This window comes from Cinclus cinclus, chromosome 2, assembly GCF_963662255.1.
Source record: "Cinclus cinclus chromosome 2, bCinCin1.1, whole genome shotgun sequence".
NCBI classification, from domain to species: domain Eukaryota; kingdom Metazoa; phylum Chordata; class Aves; order Passeriformes; family Cinclidae; genus Cinclus; species Cinclus cinclus.
The window spans coordinates 52718077-52733884 of record NC_085047.1 but is presented as its reverse complement, the minus strand read 5'-3'; the positions used below and the strand labels follow the sequence as shown (position 1 = coordinate 52733884).

At 42.9% G+C, this 15808-nt stretch overlaps 1 protein-coding gene across 1 annotated transcript; it reads right to left on the bottom strand.

Annotated features, from left to right (window-relative positions):
- Nucleotides 1-5436: 5436 nt before the first annotated feature.
- RFXAP (regulatory factor X associated protein) lies at nucleotides 5437-15483 on the bottom strand. The gene is made up of 4 exons (XM_062514921.1): nucleotides 15332-15483; nucleotides 14301-15072; nucleotides 11600-11707; nucleotides 5437-9685 (listed from the first exon to the last, which is right to left on the bottom strand). Exons 1-4 carry the CDS (start codon nucleotides 15481-15483, stop codon nucleotides 9575-9577), a joined length of 1143 nt encoding a protein of 380 aa, XP_062370905.1. The 3' UTR covers nucleotides 5437-9574.
- Nucleotides 15484-15808: the final 325 nt, after the last annotated feature.

Below are 15808 nucleotides of genomic sequence, written 5' to 3'. Positions count from 1 at the left end.
GGTCTTCATGAACCTCTACACATGTAGTCAATTTAAGGTCTTTATAAATGTACTACTCATTAATCCTCGTGCTTTGGAGACAGTCTTCCTGAGAGATTTAAAACCACTTACAACAAGACTACTTAGTTGAAAGCAGATTTTAATTTTTTTTTTTTTTTGAGTCATCAACAGTTCATAGCCTCTTAAAAGTTTCTGTTGAGGAGTACCATGCATCAGCAGGCAGCAATGGGAGTCTAATGAGGCAAAGGAATAAAGCACATTCAGCGTATGTAGACCACTTGCTTTCCTATTAAATAGTCAAGGGAAGATGACTTTAGTTGCTGCCAGTTCTTCAGCAGCACCAGTATTAATGTGCTGTTTGCATCCAGAGGTGACAGAAACAAATCTTGCACCCTGACTGCCTAGAGCTGTTCCATGGCACTGCTGCAGTCCCATCCCCATGCCTTGGAAAAGCTGCCCAGGTATGGCACAGCAATGGCTGTAGCATTGCAAGGTGTAGCATGTGTTTTTCCTCCCCATCAGCGGCTATTCCACCAATTTTACTCCTATCAGAATGCTTTGCCGGGCTCAGTTGGAAGGTTAATGTATCAGAAGGGGAAAGGTGACCCAAAGTAGCACCAGCTGGAGTTGAGGAAATCCCTTCCATGTCTCCAGCAGGTACTGTGCTAAGACTTTCACCGCCCTGAGCAGCCTTCTGCAGGCAGTCCCTGTCTGGAGCAGGGTGTCAGACTTGATGCCATGGTGTGATCCCTTCCAATATACATTATCCTCTGGGTCTCTGTAGAGATTCAGTGATAACTGGTTGCCACAGGAAGGACTTCTCTGTTAGCAGCAGGTTCAGGATGGAACACGTTTCTCCTTAGTTATTTCATATTAGTGTTCCCTCAGCATAAAATCAGCACTCCAAACATCTCTCGCTGTAAACACCATCTTCACCACACCCCTCTTAAAATGGAGAAAACAAGGCATTTGTGACTGTAACCTTATCTAATCTGCCCTTGTTCTTCCTGGTTTACAACACCCACCTTTGTCTATCAGCTCTGCAAATCAATCTCACCAGTGACTAAGGAGTTGCACAAACAGCTGGATTTACAGAGGCAGCTCAGGAAGGCATTTTGCTTCTTGACTGTGTGGAAACAATTAAATAAAAAGCCTGATGAATTTAGGAACTTTAAAGGGGTATCAAGCATAAAACTAATTTTCTTGGATTAAGACTGCTCTGGTGCAACTATAACTTTTAGGAATACTTTAGCACTACACGGTGCTCAGCAAAGGAAAGAAACATTATATCCTCTGTACCATTCATCTCTTCTCCTGGCTCCTCATAACCTTAGTGTAACCAAAATCAAACACAAGACAAAAAGGTCAATGAGTCATAAGGTGGAGCAATTAGATACCATTTTTCAAAGTTGAGAAGTGCTGCCCAAAATGTAGATTTATATCATGAGAAGGCCATGTAGTTATAGGACAAGTGGGTAATGGCTTTAACTGAACAACAGTAGTTTTAGTTAAGATATTAAGAAGAAATCCTTTATTGTGAGGGTGGGGAGACACTGGCACAGGAAAAGCTGTCCCAAAAAAGTTGTGGATGTCCCATCCCCAGAAGTCTTCAAGGCCAGGTTGGATGGGGCTTTGAGTAACCTGGTCTACAGGAGGGTGTCCCTGCCCATAGCGGGAAGGTGGGACTTGATGATCTTTGAAGGTCACTTCCAACCCAAACTATTTGATGACGATGATGTCCCAGATGCCTGCCAAGCCAGAAGCAAGACTTCCTTGCTCTGGAGAAACCTGGAGAACAGGCTGTAACTTGAACATTTCAACTCAAGCCCTTCTGAGTGAGTGGAGACCCTACTGAAGGGGCTGAAAAAATTTTTATAGAGGATTTACAGTTCATGGGTGTTCCAGTAGCCAGAAATGCATTGAGATGATAAAGAGACTGAGGAGGAGGAGGAGGGAGTATACAACCAGATAAGCCCAGTGGTCATCACTGGAGGTATCAAGGCAGTACATGCTCAGGTAGCAACTCTGTTCACCAGAGCTTTTTACATTCACATCTGAACAAGGCCTGTCTTAGGAGCAGCTCGAAGTACCACAATCCTTGCTCGGGTTTTTCCCATGCACCCAGCTCGGGAGATTGTGCCAGCTTCCTGATTAAGCCATTCGATACAGTGGGGCAAATGGTGTCCCATGTGCTCCAGAGAGTAAGCTCTGGTTGCATTTGGGGACAAAACTTGGAAGGTTACCCTCTGCCTCGCCACAAGATTAATGAGGAGCTCAGCTTTGGGGCACTGGTCAAGGACACAATAAACACATCCAGTATATGCTCCTCAAAGAAAGATGAAGTCTGAACAGGAACTGCACAACTGAAAGAAGTGGACTATATATAGAGAGAACATCTAACCTGGGAAGTGTGACAAACCAGCTAATTTCAAGATAAGGTGGGAAATGGCAATGCTCAAAGGAAAACAGTCAGCAGGAACCTAAATGAGGACTCCTGACTATGAAATCACATTTTAAACAGTACATAAGGATGGACAAGTGTGCTTCCCTAAGAGCAACTAAGAGATCAAGTTACCATGAAATAAGAACTTGACAGAGTTGGTCTCATCTTACAGCAGGGAGAGAGAATCGATGATACTTTAGATCTGTGAATAAAAAGCTTCTCAACCTGGAGGCTTCATTGCAGCCACTGAAACAGGGCTTGATCCTCATGGCAGCTCCAGGAGTACCTTCCTGCAAGATAAAGGAAGCCTGAGTAGGCATTAAGTCTTTGTTCAGCTGGGAGAATCACTTTGTGTCTCTAGTACAGACAGACACTTCTGAATGTTGGGGACCAGCACAGAACACAGCCTTTGGTTTGTACCCATCATCTGCCATAGGAAGCTCCAGAACAGCCAGGAACAGCCAGAATCCTGTTTACGTGTTCACCCCAGGGCTTTCCAGACACCTTGCCCAGGCGTGCCTTACATTACATTGCCATACTGATGCCACACTTCTCTGCCAGGGAGGTGAGGCTCATGAGAATCCTAGCAAGAGGACATCTCCATTTGCACCTGGGCCATGCTTGCAAACTTGGTGCCTGTACAGATGACAAATCTAATTTGCAGGCCATGTCTCTCGCACAAGGTAGACATAACCACTGTCCTCCAGAGTCAGCTACTCTTACATTAGTCAATGTGAACATTTGCAGCTAATTGTGAACACATTTTAGATCTTCACTCATAGTGTTTTTATTATCCATGAATGCTGCTATTTTATATTCTGTGTTAGTATTCAAATAATATTGCATATGAATAGCATAGGGTGAAATAGACCAACCAGTTAATAATTTTAAATACAGACCTCATCAGCAAAGAAAAGCTAGAAAAAACTTGGTAAAATCTGACCCCTTGCACTTTCACAGTAGTGAGCGAGCACATCGTACTTCAAAGTAGTTTAATTGATGCTGAAGTGTGTGTTGTCTTATTCACAGTTATGTCCATGAGAAGCTTTGCAAATGATATGCAAGGGAACAAACATAATGATGAGCAGAGATAACGTGCATTCAGATAATTTTTCTTCACTTACTCAAGCAATTGGAGTTTTTAATTATTTATAATACTTTAAAAGTACAAGTTAAATGTATCACGGCCTGCTTTCTGCAGATAAGTCAGTATTAGCAATTTAAACCTTAATTTCATATCATCTCTGTGATATAAAAGGGGTTGAGAAGTGAGATAAGAAAGTGAAGAAACAGGCTTTTTGTGTGGATCAACGAAGCCATGAAGTTGCAAAGCTCTATGCAAGGGGCTAAAACGTGGATTTGTGCAAGGTGTGTTTACGGGATTGTGTTAACTACGACCTATCAAGTCTGGTGGGAAAAGCACTGTGAGTCATCTGTAGATTAACAAGAGTCACTTATGTTTATGAATAATTCTGCCCTCTGTTTTCCATCAGAAGCAAGGCAAAACATCTGCATTATCCACAAGTATTACTCACGGTTTGTGACATTCTGTAAACCAGCGCAGGTCACTGTATAGAGAACAATACTTGGGCTCTTGCCTCTAGAGAATGAAAAATTGCAGACATAGCTTTCAGGAGGAAGAGAGATCCGGGCAGCTTGGAGACCTCCAACCAGCCCCAGAGTACTCTGTTCCATGCCGTGTCGTACCAAGAGGGATGGAATGACTGCTAACCAAGGGGACACTTTCACAAGCATTCCTCCTGCTGTATTTGATTTGAGGCATTCTGAAAACAACACATTTAGTCTGAACAATACACTTTTTAATGCACTCCACTTTCTTTGGCCGGAATTATTCTATTGTAAAAGGGATTATTCACGTCTTGTGTTTTACTGTTAATAAAGATATTTCTGTTTTAAGAGCTCCTTCCCTTGTTGTCTCCCCCTCTTCTCTTTTAAAGAGATTTGCTGTAGGTCCCAGTACGACGACAAGTGGCTTTGGGAACTAGAGCATTTAAGAAAGCCTTTATTCATACAGATCAGTCTTAGGCAAGAGGAATCAGTAATTGCACTAAGTGAGTAAATGGGATGCTTGACACAAGAAAATGTATTGAAAATTAATTGAGCATAAAATCTCCATGTACAGTATATGAATTCCTCACTGTCCTGTGGTAGATTTGATGATTCAAGAGGATGGTTCAGTTTTCTTTGGATGGGGACAACTCTGATAGTCAAGAACAGTGATGCTGCCCTGTAACAGAACCCTTCCCTCTGGACCAGACATTAATGGAAAGACAGACTTGCAGCTGCACAGTTCTCAAACTGCTCAAGAACAAAGAGAGCTGTAGTAAGAATGTACTCTTACAGAAGCGTCGTGTTTTCATCTTCCTAAAATTCACATTTAGCTCTGCAATACCAGAAGGGAGCAGACAACACAATGGACCTCGGAGCTATGCAGACAGTGCTGGCTTGGGAATCCCATCCAATCTTCTGCATGGACAGGAGCATGCTACTACCAGCACATGTCCCAGTGTCTGCATCAGCCTGACGGTGCTGCTATCACAGACTACCAAAAATACAGGATAGATACTGAACATGTCTGTGCACAGCTTCAGCAGCTTCCATTTGTTTTGACATAAACAACTTATTCAGCACTGTCTTAACAAACATGCCCTGTGCCAATTTTGCACCTAATGGTTTGGGTTTTCTAAAAGTCTAATCAGATCTCTCCTCACAAATGAGCTGCTCATCTTTTATAAGTTGACCATTTAAAACAAAATCAAATACATTCTATAATTTTTGTCAATTATGTTTTCATGTCTATTCTTCTATACTGAAAAGTAACCTGATTTTGCTTAAATCTAAAATAACTCTCTATATCAAGACCTTGAAACAACAAAAGGCCATCTAGTCAGAACCGGCTGTTTTAGCACAGGAAGAAAAACCCATACAAATTTAACAAAACAAGAACAGACTTTTTTTAAAGAAAACCCAAATATTTTACTTGCTTATTGGTCCAGAACTGTTTATACAAAGTTTTTCAAGTTCCTTTTTAAAGAACAAGTTGCACAATGTCAATACAATACAATAAATCCTTACAGAACAAGTTTTGTACATACAAAATGCAGAGCTTTTAAAAACCCGTAAGACTAACAAATACTGGTGAAGAGATATTATTTAGTGGCTCAAATTGCTGCAGTATAGAAGTAGTACTTGAAAATAAGCATCTAACCCATTTGGATAACCTCTATTCAGTAAAGTGGCTTAATACAAAACTATTTTTAGAAATAAAGCATGGGATTTAACACTTATATAATATAGTGTTTGGATTCTTAGCCCAATCAATTGCAAATTCATTTTAATTGGCTGAAAACCTGTGACGTCTATCACTGCAGCTGATTAGAGATCTCTGGTCTTAATAAAATAACTTTAACTATACCTTTTTGAGAAGAAAAAGACTAGATTTTGAATTACTATTATGAGTTAAAAGTTTAAAATTTAATTTAATCACCTAAAGATTAGTTGCATTCTCATCTGTAATTAAGTTATATTTCACATATAAGAAGTTAGCAATTTCAAATAACTCCATGTAACAAGGTCCAACTCCCAGCTTCATACTTTTCACCTAATACTTTTTAAAGCTTTTTGCCATTTATCACTTTAAGAAATTTTAAATGCAAATTTTTTTTTCATCGGTGCATAATGAAGCATTTCAAACCTACTCGACTTGCAGGTAATGAACAGATCACCTACTTGTACATTTCTGAACTGCTGGATTGACTTCTTGATGTCAGGTTGTCTTTGCCTTTAGTGCAAGATTCTACAGGACATAAATTTCTTGTTTCCCTGAGCAATTGCTGGTAGATAATGCCACTGGACTGCCTCAACTTCAGAACTTTGTTTCACAATGTCCACAGAAAGTAACTGACTTCTATCAATGATTGTCATCAAAGACTGACTTGTTTAACTGTAAATGTTTATATAGAAAAATGTTAATTTATCATAACTTTGGTGGGAAAAGGGTATACAGCTGAACACTCCTACCATAAACAAATTTTTATTAACAAATGAAATATTAAAATGAAGGTTTAGACACAATTAGAAAAGACTTCTCCAGATTTCAAAGGAAACAGCCCCTTAAGAGATCATACAGCCAGTGTTACATGGAGAAACAGCACAGTACTGATTACATGAGCTCAGTTGGGAATTCCCGAAAAAATCATAGACTGGCCAGAAGGCAAAGATTTTAGAGCATTGCCAGAGAAAGACTTGTGCACAAGAAGCACCCCCACGTAACAAGTTACCAGAAGATGAAAGAGGCTATGCACTGTTTAGTGATGGATCCTGCTGTGTGGCAGGAAACCATCAGAGGTGCACAAGTCATTGAGGCTGCTGAAGGAGAAAGCGAGTCAAGCCAGTTTGAAGAGGCGAAAGCCATCCAAACTGGCCTTAGAGACTGCTGAACGAGAAAAGTGACCTGTCTCTATTCTGACTCCTGGATGGTGGCTCATGTCCTGTGGAGGTGGCTGCAAAAATGAAAGAAGACCAATTGGCAATGCAGGGATAAACCAATCTGGGCTAGACTGTACCTGCACTTGAGCAGGACATCAGCACACAGGTGGAAAACATGACTGGAAAGGTACATCAGGTAGATGCTCGTGTCCCCAAAAACCACATCACTGAAGAACATCAAAACAATGAACAAGTAGATAAAGTTGCCAAAACTGAATTAACTTAGGTATGCTCAGACTGGGAGCAGAAGTGTGAGCTATTTGTAACCTGATGAGGCCATGAAACATCAGCTGCCACAGAGGGGCTCGTTGAGGGGGGACCTGGCCATGGAAGCCATAGCTGAGATCATTCATGCTGCAATCAATCAAGCCATTGAAGTAAACTTCCCCTGGAATAGAGGGGAGTGGCTGAGTTTCCAGTAGGGTAAGGCCTGGCAGACTGGACCGCTGCCATATGTTTTATGGTAAAGAGCTACATACTCACCACGGTAGTGATGGCTGGCAACATACCCTGTCAACCATTACCATTGCTCAAGACACCATCTCAGGTTGTGAGAGACGCATTTTGTGACAACGTGGTACTCCAGAGAGAATCGAATCAGACAGTGAGACTAATTTTCAATACAACCTAATAAACTCCTGGGCAAGAAAACATGGCATTGAGTGGACATGACAGCCCTTGTCACCCATAAGCCTCTCAAAAGATTGTGTGGTATAACAGACTGCTGAAGACTGTGTTTGTGTTATGTAATGGGGCATGGAAGGATTGGGATGTAAATTTAATAGAAGCCACTTGGCTTGTTAACACTAGGGGATCTGTGAAGCTCCCTGGTCCTGCCCACACAAAAACCCTACTCACTGGGGAAGATTAGGTACTATACATTGCAAGTGGCTGGGAAAATCAGGGTGGATTTCTCTCCCTATAGGAGAAGGTAAACCCATTTATGGGATTGTCTTTGTTCAAATACCTGGGTGGGTAATGCAAAAGGATGGGGAGACCCAGTGCGTGCTCCACGGAGATTTAACCTTGGGGAGAATATTAATTTGTGGTGAAAGCTGTATTGTGAAAGTAAAGCAGCAAAAATGACATTAACTGATGAAGCATGAATTTTGTGAGGAGTAAGGAGAGTGGGAGGCACAGGGCCAAAGTTGGTGCCCAATGATTAAGCGTACTGCTTCTCCTGTCCTGAGCACTCATCTTGATTGAACCTAGCCTAAGTCGTGGCCTGATTTTGGACATCTGGAGGGGTGGAGAACGCTCTTGAGATAGGAAAATAATACCTATCTGTGGAAGGACATGGGATAGCAGTTGATGAAAATCTGTATGTCCAAAGTCAACCCATCACAGCCCCTCTGCTCTCCTCTGGTGAAAACCCCATCTGGTGGACTGTATCCAGCTCTGGAATCCACAACATAGGAAGGACATCCACCTGTTACAGCAAATCGGGAGATCCAGAGACAAATTGATTACAGGGATAGAAGACCTCTCCTATGAGGAAAAGCTGGAAGAATTGGGGGTATTCAGCCTGGAAAAAGAGATAGCTGCATGGTAACTTAATTGCAGCCTTGCATTACCTGAAGGGAGCCTACAGCAAAGATGAGAGAGGGACTTTTTACAAGGGCATGTAGGGATAGGATAAGGGGGAAGGGGTTCACATTGAAGGAGAGTAGATTCAGATTAGATATTAGGAAAAAGTTATTTCCCTTGAGGGTAGTCAGGCATTGAAACAGGTTGCTCAGAAAAGCTGGGTATGTATACCTCCTCCCTGGGAAATGTTCAAGGCCAGGGTGGAGAGAGCTCTGAGCAACCTGGGCTTATGAAAGGTGTTCCTGTTCACAGCAGAGGAGCTGGAACTTGATCATCTTTCAAGGTCCCTTCCAACCGTTGAGGAATACATCTGGTGCAGGTAGCTGATCTGGAAGTTGCAGACTGAGATGTAAACTGAGCTCTGGGTGGGATCCAAGATGGGAGGCAGTGAACTGCCAACTCTCTGCATAACAAAAGGCATGGAGTTGAGTGGCTAGCCAGGTGAACGGATGCAGGGACACGGCAGGGATGGAAGACTCAGAAGAGAAGACTCGGGAAGAAGAGCAAGGCTTGCCTTAGATTGTGATGGTATAAAAGCCCAGGAGCTCCTTTATCTGAGATACCTCCTCGGAGGCACCAGCCTGGGCTGTTTCTGTGTTATTACACTATTAATAAATTGCTTTATGGAACAAGGTGTCTGAGACTGGGGTCAAACCAGTAAGGAAACCAGGTCTGACTGTGAGCCAGGTGTGCAGGGAGTCAAATGGGGCACCTGCCAGATCACTGGAGCTACCTGCAGTGAAGGAGCTTTGGTCCCAAACTTAGTCTCTGGCACTGGAAGAGTGACTGTCAGAGAGTCTCATGAATGGTTAGACTGGGAAGCTTCCATAACACAACCCAGGCCATTCTATGATTTGTTCACAAGTTTGCAGACACCCAATCAGCTCAAAACCTCTAAAGTGCAAACAACAAACAAAAACGTAACAACAGCAATTTCAATTTTTGCTTAAACATTGAAATTCTTTGCATTTATACAAAATATAGATCCTGTCCCTCCTTCAGCACCATCTTCTGCAGATCATTGATCTTTCCTCATTACCCAGGTGCTCCTTGAAACTGTTGCTGCCTTTGCTCCAAGGCTTGTTGACTTAACAGTTGCTGCTGTTTCTGTAGAAACTGCACTACTTCTGGGCTTCTGAGTAGGGACTGAAAGAGAGAGAAGGTGAACTTTACAAAACTCACATATGTTAAATAGCTACCATAGTAATATTTTTCCATTACATGCATTTGCACATTACCCACTACTGTTGCTTAATATCACAAAAACCCTGTAAGTATAGCAAACAGAAGTAATCTACTGACATACTAGAACCAAAACATCTTTCAGTTGTGCTTCTGTTCTACAGCTGTGCTTCAATTGAGCTAATTGCTACATTTCCCACTGAAGATCACTCAGAAACAGTTTAATAAATGAATAAAATATTGTAATCATGCAGCAAAGCTCATGTGCCAGTCAGAGTTCAAGCATCAGTACTATGCCCTTAGCATATATTTTAGTTTTAGGCAGTCCTGTGAGGAGCAGGGAGCTGGACTCAATGATCCTTGTGGGTCCCTTCCAATTCGAGATAGTCTATGATTTTCACTGACTGTCCAGAATTTCCCAACATTTCAAAACAGCACTCCATCCACAGGGAGTCTGTTAAAAAACTCCTCTGCATTCAAAGACAAAAGTATCTAAAAGTATTTCCATCTGGCTCCTGGCCCGAATAGTTGTAATCTGTAATCCAACTCTGGTTGTTCACTCTCATTTCTGCACAGTGACAGCACGAGTGATTGTAAGGTCAAATGGCAAATCAGTTTGGGAAGTGATCCTTCCAAAAATTAATACAGGAAGAGTTATTTTTCAGTGGAATGAATTCCCTAGATGCTTACTCATTATCCATGGTCACTTCAGTGATATAACCAAAGAGGTATTGCAACTGCAAGTCAGAGGAGAAAGAGAGAAGCAGGAACCAGATCACAGAGAATCTGAATTTCAGGAATGCTGAAAGAAATCCTGAGTTCTTAAAGAGCATTGACATAATTAGTGTAAAAGCTCTGAACATCTACTAAAAGCGCTTCTGGTTGCTGTACTTCTATAAAAAATAATGTTTAATTCATAAGATATCTTTCAAATTTAATTAAAAGCCACATCAATACAAACAGCCAGGAAAGTGGACAGCAAGTCAGTAAGTGGGGCATGAAGAACAAGAGATAATATGAAAACTACTCCATAGTTCATTACTTGTTTTTCACATAAAAATGGAAAAACTATGAACACTCCTCTGAGTTTTAGACACAATCACTAAAAACGTGCTATCAATGAGAAAGATTTATCAAGAAATACATCTAGGTAGTTGTATACTTAAGACTGACACAATGTTTCCTTTAAAGCTTTCCAAGTTTCTGAACAAACAGTACAGCACTATATAATGAGGATTGTTACTGTGTTGCACAGGTAACAGAGAGAGGACAAACAGTCCCAACAGCTTTTGAAGAATACAGACTGCAAAAACATGCGACAAAGAAAGTAGTAATGAAGAAGCCTGAACAAATTGTAGGTACTGAATGATTTGTGCTGGGCTTAACTTGCTAAAGGAGTAAACAGTGTTTTAAAAACTTATGAGACAAGCCATTCATGCAGTCTGCAAATATTGTAAATTACACTGTTTGCTTAGTGTTTGCTTTATCAACACACATACACACAACTTTAAGTTTGATATGATACATCTGCAACTTCCAAAGCACACCACAGTAAATCTTACATCAAACCTAAAGTCCATTCATTCTACCTAAGGTTTTGGGTTAACAAGCTAAAACCATCTCAGCTATGCTGTAAGCAATACTTACCCCAAAGAAACCACCACATCTGTTACTACCAAAACTTCATATCATTAAATTCAGTCATCCCAGTATTCTTCACAGAGAGGCTGAAGCAAACCTCTCTGAAGCATGTTTCAAATTTGAAAATATGCACATGAAGTGCATGCTTACTGGACTGATTTTCTTTTTTCACAATGGTGACAGGTAAACACTGTTACACTGCCTTTGAGCTCAAAACCTCTGGAAAGCAAGACTTACCAGCCTCTTTTTATTCAATACTTGTTCTAAAAGAGTAGGTCTTGCTGGGCGATCTCCAATGGATCCCGTTCTCTGCTTTGCAACAGACACTGAACCTTCAACACTATCCTGCACATGACAGAAAACAAAACAAAAAAAACAAACAAACAAACAAACAAAAAAAAAAAAAAAAAAAAAAAAAAAAGGAAGGCCAGACTATAAACTCTGATATAGCAATGCACAGAAAATCCCAAGAGTAAAGAATATTTGCCTCCTTAATCTGCAGAGCAAAGTAACAGCACAGGAATGGAAACCTATCTATTCAAGACCTGGCCTCTTCTTTCCACCTCCTTTCACTATTTCACCAGCAAGAGTGAAGCAATGCAGATGAGTTAGTCTTCTACACCGCAAAATTAAACAGGTTACTAGGGTTAGTGGATGGCTTCAATTTATTTGACTGCCTTTCTCAAAAATGAAGTAATTCGAAACAGGTCAGCCTCCAACTTGTGAAAATGAATGCTATCTACCATTTGCAATTGGGCAGGAATGACAACAATCCTTGTAGTACAAAAGCAAAACATACTTGAGAACACTATGATGAACTTGCCAAAGTCACACATCTTTTTTTTCCCCGCCAAGTTCATTCTGTTCCCTGTACAATCAACAGTCATCTGAATTAGACATACTAAAACTTCATGGCTCTACAATCTACCCTAAGGAAAATATGAAAGGATTGGAAAATTTCAACCAATGTTGGATCCTATGTGTATTGCGTTCAAAACTTACTGACAGTTCCATTTACCTGAAAGGGTTCAAAAGCAGGAACAAAAAACTGTCCCAATATTTTTCACTTCTATCCTGTATACAGAAGTGAAAAATTAAACTTCTACTAGGAGCTTCTACTGAAAATGGCCTTAATAAACACCACTGCAAAAAAAAAATTTAAGTAACTTCAGCACTAAATATCCTGCTTGCTTGTAAGTTCAGGCCCTTATGAACTGAATGTAATTTCCTTACTTTCAAAGCAACATACACTCACACAAACTGGGAAAAGAAAACCCACCCTCTTCCAACATGCAATAATCACTATTTAATGCTACAGATCAAAAAGTTTTAAGCCATCACTACATTAAATGAAGCATTTTTACCCTTCTCCCATACTGTTCCCTTTTCTGAACTAGCACAAGTATTTGTGTAGAGACAGAATGAATTGAGCAGGATGAACTATCAGGGAAGGAAGTGAAGAGGGGAAGTCATGCTGGTATTATAAATCTAGAATTCATTCTCCTCTTAAATAATGTGTACAGCTTCTCTTATCTCACTGAAAAGACAAGTAGCTACTAGAATTAGAAAAGGCTCACAAAACAGCAAGGATGATAAAAGTGTGCAACTTTTTCCTTGGAAACAAGCATGCTATGCCTTTTCAATATGAGAAGGAAAAAACTTAGAGGCAAGCCTTCCAAGTATCACAAACACAAGAGGAACCAATTACATTGTTCTAATGTAAACACTACTTGGCAAATTAGGTTGACACCAGAAAGATTCAAAAACAAGGTGAATATTCTCACCAAGTAGCAGAACTGAAGAAACTACCAGAATGTAACAGAGGCTCAGAGTTGACAAGGGTTCAACAAAAATCCAAAATACTATATGTATCGCTTAACAGAATACATCAGGAAAACCTCAGCAAGTCCTTTGAACTGAAAGAGAAGAGAGAATATTCCCTAGCGGCATCATGTACACTTCCCTTTTTCAAAGCACCTGCCTCATGGCTTTTACAGACATACAAAAGAAAATTCTTTCATGTGACACCCAGTATGTTATTATTATATTCACATGGAAAAAAACCCAAAACAACCAGAAACAGGAAAATATTTTGTTGGTCAGTTTGCAGTTAGATCAATTACCAGTCACATGACTCCCAGACACAGCTGTGATGACATAAAAGGGTTGTTTGTAGCACGAGTGCCAGGTAAGATTATTTTTCCTTCTGGCGAACACTCTTTTACACCTGCCACTTTGAGCAAAACCACTCAGCCCCTTCAAGTGTAAAACTTTCCCTTTTTCTGTCTCATCTAAATACAAGATCTGAAACACTAACTCAGGACAAGTGATGGTCAGAGATGTGTGTGGTCTTAGCTAAGTCACTAACTGTAGGAAAATGAGTATTTAAAAAGTTCAACATTACCATCGGTTTTCCCACTGATAGGAACTCCCCATCTAAACAATACACATAACCTTATGCAAGTTAAGTATTAACTAGCAGTGCTTGAAATATTTACCTGGCATTTAATATAGGACTAATAACCAAAATGAGTCTTGAGGAACCTACACAACTGATTGTTATACACCTGATACCAAATGGCCTCTGTCACTTTTAAACCCCACACTACAGCACCAGCTCAGTAACAAGCCTGACATTTCTCTTAGATCTATACCTTCCTACCACCGGAAAAAAAAAACCATAAAAATTAAAAAAAGGCACGCTGCAAGCAAACCATCTCTATTCTTTTCCTGGAATCTTCTGGTATAGCTGTAAGTTTCTACAATTTACGTCAGAGTTGAAAACAAACGGAGTTTGCTTTGGCGAACAGGAGGAAGAGCGAGCTGTAGACCGGCCCTAGACTTCTTTCCTTTCCTTCGGCCGTCAGCTTTCCAGGGACGCCCCGACTCGCAGGGACCAGGCAGCACCCGAGGGTGGCCCCGCCGCCCCCCGCCTCACCTCGGCCCGCGGGCCGCCCCCCGCGGCCGCCGCTCCGCCGCCCCCCAGGGCCTGGTCGCTCTTCTTGCGCTTGTACTTGTCCTTGTAGATCTTGTTGCGGTGCCGCTTGCACATCCAGGGCTTGCGCTGCTTCACCACCTGCGTGGTGGTCTCGCTGCAGCCCTCGTACGTGCAGCTCTTGCACTCGCCGCCTGCCGCCGCCGCTTCGCCGCTCGCAGTCCCCGGCGCCGCCGCCTCCTCCTCCTCCAGCTCCTCCAGGCTGGCCGTGCTCTCGCCGCCCGCCGCCTCGGCCTCCTCCTCCACCACCTCGACCTCGCCGGAGGTCCCCAGCTCGTAGAACACCATCAGGCCGCCGCTAGCGGAGGGCGGCAGCTGCTGGTCGGCACTCGGCTGCAGCACCACCCCCCCCGCCCCCTCCTCCTCGCCGACCGGCTGCATGACAAACAGCGTCAGCTGCTGCTGCGGCGGCGACGAGGAGGAGGAAGAAGCGGAGGAGGTGGGAGCGGCGGCGGGGCTGCCCTGCAGGGCGGCAGTGCCGTGCCCGGCCCGGCCAGGCCCAGCCAGGCCGGTCTCTGAGCGCGCCGCTCCCGCGCCTGCGCCTGCGCCGCGCACGCGCCCCGGCCGCGCTCGGGGGTGGGGCCCGGTAATGATGGCCCCGCCCCCGGGGCGCCGTGAGGGAGTTTGCGCTTGTGGGCGCGGTAGAGGCCCTGGCGGGGTTTGGCTCCGCGTGGTGCGTGCTCGTGGTTCAACGGAGCCGTGGAAGCCAGAGGCTCTGCAAGCGATCAGCAAGTTTTATTAGTATATTGCGCGCTTGGCGTGGGAATTGGGTTTTTAGCCCCAGACCTACAGTGTAAGACGCGGCAGTGCGTTTTGGATAAAGGGGCAGGGTGAAAGCAAAGAAATAAAGTATGAATTAGAGAGGGGGTGAGTGGTCAGAGAGAGGAAAAAGAAAAGAAAACAAAAAGAAAATTTAAAAAGGAGAAAAAAGAGAAGAGAAAAAAGTGGTGCTGCCCAGGCTCCGAGTGCGGTACCTGTTCATGGACAGGTTTCTCACTTTCTGTGCAAATTCATTCTCGTGCGCAGTCCGTTCTTCCAGATCTTCTGGGAAATAGCTCAGAGGGCTTCGAGGGACTTGGATGGTCTCGATCTCCTTCCACGGTCCATGCCCACACCTTGCCCTCATTCCTGCGTTTGTGTGATGCCGTGTTGTGCTCATCTCCAGGAATTACAGCAAGGCTGTTTGTCCTGGAAAAGTGCCGCCCTCCCTCCGCATGGCCCCGTCTCCAGCCACATCTTGTTCTTTAGCACGGAGTGTTAACACCAGCAATCCTTGTCTGTTAGGGCAAGCAATCCTTGGTTGGCTCCATGCCTATCCAGCTATCGCTTTCTTGAGCCATACACATTACCCCTTTATCTCTGGGATTCTTCGCCCTGTCAGCCTGCTCAGCCTCCTGTCCTGCTGTGGTCGTGTGGCGGCTGTCCAGACCTAAGCTTTCCTGCCGCTGGTC